This window comes from Amyelois transitella, chromosome 14 (genome assembly GCF_032362555.1).
Source record: "Amyelois transitella isolate CPQ chromosome 14, ilAmyTran1.1, whole genome shotgun sequence".
In the NCBI taxonomy this organism is placed as follows: Eukaryota; Metazoa; Arthropoda; class Insecta; order Lepidoptera; family Pyralidae; genus Amyelois; species Amyelois transitella.
In genome coordinates this window covers 7,070,057-7,079,683 of record NC_083517.1, presented here as the reverse complement: position 1 = coordinate 7,079,683, position 9,627 = coordinate 7,070,057, and the positions used below count along the sequence as shown (strand labels likewise).

The window sequence follows — 9,627 nt, the reverse complement described above, 5'->3', positions numbered from 1 at the left end:
CATTTGGTGACAGAAGACTTATTAAAAAAAATGTGTTGCAAGCATCCAGGTATTCTCAGGTATCTTTTTGTTTTTGTAAAATTGAGTAAGAGGTGGCTTTTGTATTAATTTGTAGTTGTTTGTAAGCAAATATTCCTTAAAACAGTCAGTATTTTAAAATTTATTATTTTATTTATTCTGCCACATACCTCCTGCTAGTAAAAACTATAAAATGTTGAATATTGTGAGGATCATTACCGATTTTTATCCATATTTACCACACCCTATTTTTGTAAAATACCTAAGTATTTGCAATAGCTAATTAATATAAAGCTGTAATTTATACCTAATTAAGTATATTTATTTTAACATCAAGTTACTACCACTTGAAAGTTACCAATGAAACAGGCGCTCAAGTCCGACAGACAGTTAAGTTTAATCGCTTAAGTCCACAGGTATAACGCGAACTTTACTTAAATTGTATCACAACTCTTCACAATATAAATTTATTAACTTATTATACTTACAAAAATATCTATCTATTTGACGCTGATTTATAAGCAGCTAGAGTTCAAATAACTTTGTTCAATTTCATTACGTCATCGTTACATCAACTTACTGACGAAAGTTTACTAAAACTTACCCCACTCACCCCGGCTTCCCCTTCTTAAAGTTATATTGGATGCCGCAACATTTTAATTTACAATAGGTCGCACTATTCTATACAGTATACTACTTATCAATTCAAACATACTTTGTTCTTAGATAGAGCCCAATGAGCTTGAATAATTACGGCGTAATTAAAAACACGATGATGACATATAATATTTTAATAAATGTTGTAGTATTCATACAGTTGATCGGAAGCAACATTATGAATGGCAGCGTAGCGTGTCTCTCCGGGCGGCGGGCGTCGTGTGGCCACAGTACGCGCGGCTGCGAGCCTCATATTGATTGCCGGTGACATTCTTATCAATACTCCCCGGCGCGGCCGCTCCGCACGACACCCAAAAGAAACAGGAGCGTTTCTCCGCGCGTTCTCGCGACGCAACGAAAAAAGGGCGGAGACATCGCGGCGACGTCGGCGCCCAATCGAATTAAACTATGAACGGCTCTCCACCAATGAGACGCGGCGGCCGGGGCGGGCGCGCGCACGTCGCCGCGCCCTCGTCGGCTCCGGCTTTTTATTTATTGTTGCGCGGACTAGCGCGCGCGACGGGTGTGTGATGCGCGCGTAGTCAGATCTCACGAGAATGGAGTCCGCCGTGGACTCAGCGTCGACAGCAAGCGAGGTGAGCGGATCGTCGGGTGGTTCGCCGCGAGTGAAGGCGGCCTCGCCGGCCCGTGCAATGTCTCCGCCGCAGCTGCTGGCGCCGCGAATGCCGCTGCCGCCGCCGGGGCTCGGGCTGCTGGGCTCGCTGCAGATGATGCACCACTCGCCGCTCGAGCTGATGGCCGCGGCCCACCATCACGGTCCGCCGCGCTACGGCAGCCCACCGCCGATCTCCACCTCGGACCCGTCCGCTAACGAGTGTAAGCTGGTCGACTACCGCGGTCAGAAAGTCGCTGCGTTCATTATTCAAGGCGACACGATGCTGTGTCTGCCGCAAGCGTTCGAACTCTTCTTGAAGCACTTGGTAGGCGGACTGCACACAGTGTATACGAAGCTGAAAAGACTGGACATAGTGCCGCTGGTGTGCAATGTGGAACAGGTTCGCATCCTGCGCGGGCTCGGCGCCATTCAGCCCGGGGTGAACCGCTGCAAGCTGCTGAGCTGCAAGGACTTCGACGTGCTGTACCGGGACTGCACCACGGCAAGGTACGTTTCGAATTCAAAGCGCACCTCCCACGTGAACCTAACCTCTATTGATTTTGTCGGTGACTCAACAATCTCTACGATTCTTGTCCACAGCATGTTACGATGTTGTTACCTGTAACGCTTTTGTTCTGGTTGTTATACCTACTTACTTATTTACATTTTTTTTTAATAGACCTATTATTATTTTATGCTATTATTATTTGACTGTAAACAAAATCCTATTATTAGGTCTAAGTGTACCTTTCCAGAAACCTAGACATAAAAGTGACTTAAATACTGAGATATCAATTTGTCTTTTTTACTTAACGTGATATTATAAATATACCTACATATACCTAGTTGTATTTTAAAACTATGTTTATTATGCAGTAGGTATCATTGACTTATAAAGTAAATTCGGTAAAATATCCTTCGTACTTTTTGTAAACTTAAGATTTTTGAAGCAGTAGGTGTTTACCGTATCTACATTATTTACCTATAGAGAATAATTTAATAATTAAAAGATACAAAACACTTCTAAGAAGAATTCTATAGCCAAGGACCGGCGCAACACCGTGACACGGATCTCAAACGGAGGGTAGCGCGCATTAATTTTTCAGATTTTAATACGCGCCAAATATTTCCACCGGGTTAAATTTTAAAGGCAGCGTCGGCGACGGAAGGGTTAAATCCCTGTTAATTAGTGGTGGAAGCGTAAATTTTTAAATAGTAATTTTTACAAACGCTAAAGTTAGATTAAAAAATCTTGTTTTGTATTTTGTTGCGGGCATCGCTCGGTTAGGCCTACGGGCGGCAGAGCGTCGAATGCGATTTTAAAAATGTAATGTTGCCAGTACGCGGCCCCCGAGAGCCGTAAACTTTAATTTTTCGCTCATATCGACGCTTTGTGTTTGAAATATTAAATGTTTGTTTATTGGAGCCGGAAACGGCAGTCTTGCCGGACTAAGCTCTGTTTGATTTCATGATATCATATTTTTTTTGGGAAGTTAAAGTGAAGTCATCAGTAAGGTATACACATGCTTTATTTTATGCGTTTTTATTATTTATGAAATATGGATATGATAGATATCTAAGTATAAATCCTATCAATTGTTTCTTTAATAAATTTATTATTTTCACTTCTTTTTTATGTCAACCCAAATAGTGATGATGAAATTAATTTGAAGTTTGCTGTGAGAGAGCTGCTGCGTTTGGTCTTTTCTCTGTAAATATAATAAAAAATTTGTTTTAAGCAATAAATAATATATATTATCACACACATTATTAAACTATGTATTTTATTAATGTTAAAAAGAATTTATTTAGTTCTTGTTATACAAATTTCTGTATGAAATAAACCCCCAGTAAAAAGTAGGGCATATTCTTTGGAAGATGTTCCGAATTACTAACGACTCTTATTTCATTTACAATAAAAAGGAGAACATAAGAACTCTGACTCCGTCGTGAGGAAAATAATTATTAATAGTTGATTGTATTTATACGATATATATTTATAAGAGATATATTACACTGAAATAAATATCGAGAACTGAGAGAGAATAACGAGAAGTGATAAAATACATTTTTTAACTATACCTACATACATATACGAGTAGTTTAAATAATTACTGATGTTCCAATAACAAAATTACTGACGGAAACTGTTATTTTAATAAATGTACAAAAAATTATTGGATTTACTTCATATAATATGAGTAGGTATCTACTAACCTATATATTTTTAAATCAATACCGAATTAAGACTAATAAAAAATGTTGCATTGAGCGTCTGTTTATTAGGATAAAGCTTAGATTTTTTTCTATATTTTTAATTTGAACTTCAAACAAATTATTTGTTAATCAAATTATGAATATTTGTAGATATCGTTTTATTTTTGCATTTATATTCTACTGCTCCATAAAAAAGATGCGTCGACGATGCGGCGGTCCTAAATCACTTTAATTCGTATTGGCATGTTTCCACTATTACGATTCCACTAACGTTATCGACATTTTACTTCTGTTACTATTATTTTTAAAGTGGATTTAATATTTATTTCTTTGGCTATAATATTACAAAAACACATTGGTATTAGTTTGATAAATCGTTTAAAAAGGTTTAGTGTAGGTAAGTACTGAATGAGTTGCTTTCATTAAGATAATTAGCTAGTGAAAGAAGGATTGTTGTTATCTACGTAGTTGTTACATACATACATCATACATATAGTCACGTCTATCTCGACTGTAGGCTCTGTCTATCCCTTGCGGGGTAGACAGAGTTAGAGTAGAGTTACAGTCTCGAAAAGACTTATAGGCCACGTTCAGCTGTTTGGCTAAATGTAGAATTTGAACGTATTTGTTCAAAGTTTTTATTATTTAACGAATTATATTTCTGTGTTTTTTGTATCTACTAACTATGCAACTGCATCAAAGTCGTTATCTGAAGGTAGTACCTAAGTACCTGCTTACTCTTTTTAACGTTTTTTTGTTAATGAATGTATCAATTTAAATTTAACTGGGATAAAAGTAACCTATTTTCCTTTGTATAGGTAATTCTTATTAAAAATATCGAATTGGTGTTTAGGTATTTGATTCTTTTTGTTAATAATGATCTTTTTTAAATGACATAAATATTTAAACGGAAATTGTAATGGATCATCAGACAGATGATGAACTCTATCGATTAGGATTATACGCTAGGAAATTTAATATTTTTCATAAAAACGAAACGCCCGCATTACAAAACGCAGTGTAAATAATAGGAGGACGTTCCTTTTCACGCTTCAATAATTGCTCGACAGCAGATAAACGAGCGGATCGAGTTACCTTCTGAGCTGAGAACGGAACGGTATGGGGACTTGTAGCTAACTCTTTTATTAGCAAACTTTATACTCCTTTTTATTGCGCCCGAATAAGATTTTTGTCACGATTTATGATTAAAACTAGAGGCCGCCCGCGACTTCGTCCGCATGGAAACCCTATCAATCCCGCGGGAACTCTGGGATATAAAGTAGCCTATGTGTTATTCTGGGTCTTCAGCTACCTACATACCAAATTGGTAATCGGTTCAGTAGTTTTTGCGTGAAAGAGTAACAAACATCCATACAAACTTTCGCCTTTATAATAGTAGTAGGATTTATGAGCATTGCTCATGTTCACTATCTAAGGTCCCACAGTGATTCTTTAGTTAGAAAAGTCTTGTGTAGTTTTATTGCCATGTTATGTTGAAAAATTTAATGGAGGTACTCGCATCTATTGCAGTACATTACATTTTAGTTGGTATTTATATATTTTTAATATGTGTGTCTGTACTACAGAAATCGGAATAATATCGTTTTTGATCAAAGTTGAAGGGCAGATAAAAATTAAAGCAATTGCATCAAACGTCGACTAGGCTAGTTCAAAATCAATGTTCCAACAGGATTTCATACTTCCAGCCATTGTCTCTGCTACAAAGAACGAGGTTCAATTAGGGAGGTCATCAACACGACTTTTTATGGAATTTCCAGCTTTACGACTCATTTTGATGGTGCGCCTTCAAACGGAGTGATATTTTGTAAATAAACAAAGCACTGAAATAACTGCCTCATTACCTTTGTAGAGCCGGTAGGTGCGTTGGATCTACTATTTTTTAGGCCGCGTGGAATAGTGTTTTGTTTTATTTTTTAAGAGATGACACGATTGGCAGAATATTATTTGTCCCCGTTTCCTGGGGATGTTTAGAATTTGTAACATTTACTTTAACGCTATTCACAACTTTGTATTTTTACTGTTTTTTATTTATTTTTGTACTTTTTTTTGTAATGGCTATTGTTTGAGTAGTAAAGATTTGTGATTTGTGATCGTGACTAATTTATATTAATAATGTATATTTGGAATGATTTAAATGCAAAAGAATCCATGAATACAAACATAATATTGGTTTTCTTTTTTTTACAGCATTATTTTTCAATGCTTAGTTACATTTGGTGTAAGATAGTAAGCTGACTATAAAACTTTGGCAAACGTTTTTCAGAATATGAAATATCACTAAGAAATTATGTTTTTCATAATTTCTTAGTGATACATTAAATGTTAATTCCAATGCGCAAAATATAAAATTTATTATGTAAACAACGACAATACAATGTATAGGAACTATCTGGTTGACTGGCGCAGTTCCAACGCCTAGTCCCCATTGAAATATTAAACCAATGCACCATTGCATTTGCACTGTGAGACACATGTTGCTAAATTATTTTGTATTTATTGTCAATGGATTTGTACCTAATAGGAATACAACTAAGTGCTTTTGTATTCATAACGATGTTTTCATAATTTTGATATTTGACTTAATTGTAGATGCTGTTTTAATCAATATTTACAGTAGGTATTTAAAGAGTGCACTCATTTGTTTTTTGAGTAAATTTGTTCATAATGGGAATGGAAATACATCTGTATTTGTGATCATAAAAAATTTTGTTGTTAATTAATTTGTGGGAACTTATGGACATATATGTTTTGTGTTATTTTGTAATATTTTTTTATATGTCATTGAATTTATCGTGAATGCTGTTTAAATCAGTATTTTCAGTAAGTACTTTAGGTAGAGATGCGCGTAATTTGATATTATTTCAAGTGAATTTGTACCTAATAGGATCTTTATTGTTAAATACGTTTTTAGTTTTGTTTAAATCGATTTTAAGTCGAATACTTATTTAAAAGTGATGCGCTTAATTAATATTTTTTAATTTTTAATTAATATTCTCTTGGGGGGAAAAAAGGAATGAAAGAGGCCACAAAAAACTCCTATTCCTAAGTATTTGTTTTCACAGTACCTACGTAAAATTTTCTTAAATGAAAAATACTGACATATAATCATAGACGTGATTATATATCAGTATTTTTCATTTATTCCTTGCGGGGTAGACCCAATAGTCTTGAAAATATTGAAAGGCCATGTTTATCTGTATGGCTTAATGTGAAATAATAAATGACAGGTTGCTAGCCCATCGCCTACAAAAAATAACTAATAAACTTGGGAAAATGCTTAATTGCAAATAAGGTGTACAGCAATATATTATTCCACAAAACTCAAGTGCAAGTTGTTGCAACATTAGTTTTTGGATTCTGGAATTCATTATGTACTTAAGACATTTAAAAGGTTATACACGAAGAAGCTCATGAAATCAATAAAGGTTCTTGAACTTATTTTTTATTTCTCAATAATTTGATTTTATCTGATGCCTTTGCGGTTCAAACTTTTAATAATTGTAAAATGTCGCTCATATAATAACCAACAATCAGACTAAGAGTAGTCGAGAACACAATGCCGACCCCCCAACCGATGACTGTGAACCAAGTTAACTAGCTTCACAATGTGTCTAAAATACACACATTATCTTGTTTTTATAACGCACAATTGTAGGAAGCACTGCTTTATCAATGAATCGTATCAATAAAATGATACAGTTCTCACTCCATTCATACAAAGCCATTCACAACCCGGCAAATAAAGTGAAGTGTCTCAAGGAAAAGCAATTTCCTTCGAGGCAGCAAAGCGACAAACTGCTCCACAATGGGAATATCATGGAGGTAATTTATTACGATTGATCAACAAGTGGGGAGCACTCGGCAGTCGGCACCCAAAGTAAAGAATGAACGACACGAATGGGAACGAACAAGAGGGTCTCCCGAAAACGAACGAACAGTCGAAACTCACGCAAACACTCGGAATCCCCGTGTACAATTTGAAAAAGGAACGCACACAAGTGACACGAGGGAATCCCTCCCGGCTAGACGGAATTATCTCGGGTTCTCTATTTCCGTTTCGCGTACTATTGAAATCGGGTCTCGCTCGACCCCGCAGCTTTGGTATACGGCTGTCTCTTTCGCATTCAATTCATTCATGAGTGTGGATTTGAATGGATTCGGAATGTGCGTTTCCTTCCCGCAAGTCGCAACACTTGGGCATTGGAGCGAGTGACGCTTGCACGCGTCGCGACGCAATAGGCGTCACATCTTTAGTACGACAAACAACAACAGATAAGTCTGTCTAAAAACTGTGATAAAACTGCTGAGCGGTTATTAAATACTTATAAGCTTCCGTGTTAAGATATTGAATTGTTGATAGAAACTATAGCATGGCGTGTAATGCGGAGCGCCGGTAGCCGTTGTAACGTCTTATAATTGCAGCTCTCCATGTGTTGAGCACTAATCATGTTTAATTACAGCCAGAAGAGGGAGTCATTGCCGTTTATCATGAGATGAACTGTTACAGACGTACAAATACCGCGAGAAAATGATGGATTAAGCTTCGTTGTAGCAACAATGTAGAGTTGACAGCTAAATTGAGCTGAGATATTAGCATGCATAGCAATGGAACCCAAATGTACCGTGACTGCATATTAAATGATTAAAAAAACTCTGAAATCTATGTTTTCAATATAAAAATAAATACGGAACAACTTTCTTCACAAATCCGTAGCATCTATGTAGGTATGTTAAACCCAAAATGCTAAATCTGTGTACTCACTCACCTATTTAAATAACATAATTAATAAAGAGAATTTAATATATAAAACACTGGACCATTAAAAACATATAAGAGTATTTTTTTCTATCTGTACTATAGTTAGCTTTTTCAATGTAATGCAGATTAGTGGTGAGACAATGGTAGGCGGAAATGTAAGACTAGTGACGTTTTTACCGGCTTCGCTCCGGTGAGAATGAGTCGTGATAATTGAACTCTAAATTATATGTTAACCATTCCCATATATACTTACGTTATCTGGTGGAATAGATCAGGTAGAATGATGTGAGATATGAAGAATAAAGAATTTTGTATATCTGTGTATAACAATATATCAAATAATTCAATGATGTATAAACTGTCTAGTAAAAATTATATTTACTATGTAAGTATATAACAGTGTGCGTCTAAGAGAGCTACTGCCGACAAACTGTATTGCAGTTTGACAGATTATGTTAAAATGAAATATACTTACTGTTTTTACTACGAAATACGAAAAAAAAATTAGGATTTAGATACATATGATTTTAGTCGTGACAATTTTGGTGCATATTACACATTATTAATTTAATTAAGAAAGTTAGTTTCGGAAAAAAAAATGTTGTAAAATCAATCAATGAGTCATAAGTACCTACAGTTTTAGAAAATCATATGTAGGTAGAAGTTTTACAAAGTATATTTACATTTATATTATTATTTTGTTGATGATATGGACCTACTTATAAAAATGAGCTCATCTCAAATATGAACAATGTTAAAATGGCATCTGTATTTACGTTTGTTAATTCGTATATTTCACGAATAAGTCAAGATAACGTATCTTTAATTGTGATTGATGCTCCTGAATTCAATTTAATCCTACCGATAACGAAGATAACAAAAATTAATTTAAAAATTAAGAGAAATCCCCGAAACAAATTTAAGTTCCCTTTAAAAAGCACAAATTATTAAATTATTATTATTATTTATTTAAGTTCCCTTTAAAAAGCATAAATTATTAAAAAAAAAAACGTCGTGTTGTGTTACAGCTCCAAATTTAATCCTCTGTACTAACCAAATACATAGTATTTCTTTTTAAATAATTTATATTGGGATTTCTTTTCAATTTATCGACAAAATATCATCGAAATCCAATGCAATATTTGGACATTAAATTAGTATGTTGTGTGAAACTAGCATAGAAAAGAGACTTAAAGCAGGGTGCAAATTCACTAATCAATCAACCGTGTATGAAGCGTAGCAAAAAAACTAAATTAAGTGATTAAAAGCTGCGCCTGCGACGATGCACTTCGCACCGCGCAAGAAGTTCGCACAATTAGCTAATTTATAAACTGATAGC

At 35.1% G+C, this 9,627-nt stretch overlaps 1 protein-coding gene across 4 annotated transcripts in view; it reads left to right on the top strand.

Annotated features, from left to right (window-relative positions):
* The first annotated feature begins 1,188 nt into the window (after nt 1-1,188).
* Nucleotides 1,189-9,627, top strand: part of LOC106132440 (dachshund homolog 2) — a 144,998-nt gene continuing 136,559 nt past the window's right edge. For all 4 annotated transcript variants that reach the window (XM_060947907.1, XM_060947906.1, XM_060947905.1 and 1 more), the window contains exon 1: nt 1,189-1,798. In XM_060947907.1, the coding sequence (XP_060803890.1) occupies nt 1,233-1,798 (566 nt within the window). In that variant the 5' untranslated portion in view covers nt 1,189-1,232. The remainder of the gene's footprint in view (nt 1,799-9,627) is intronic.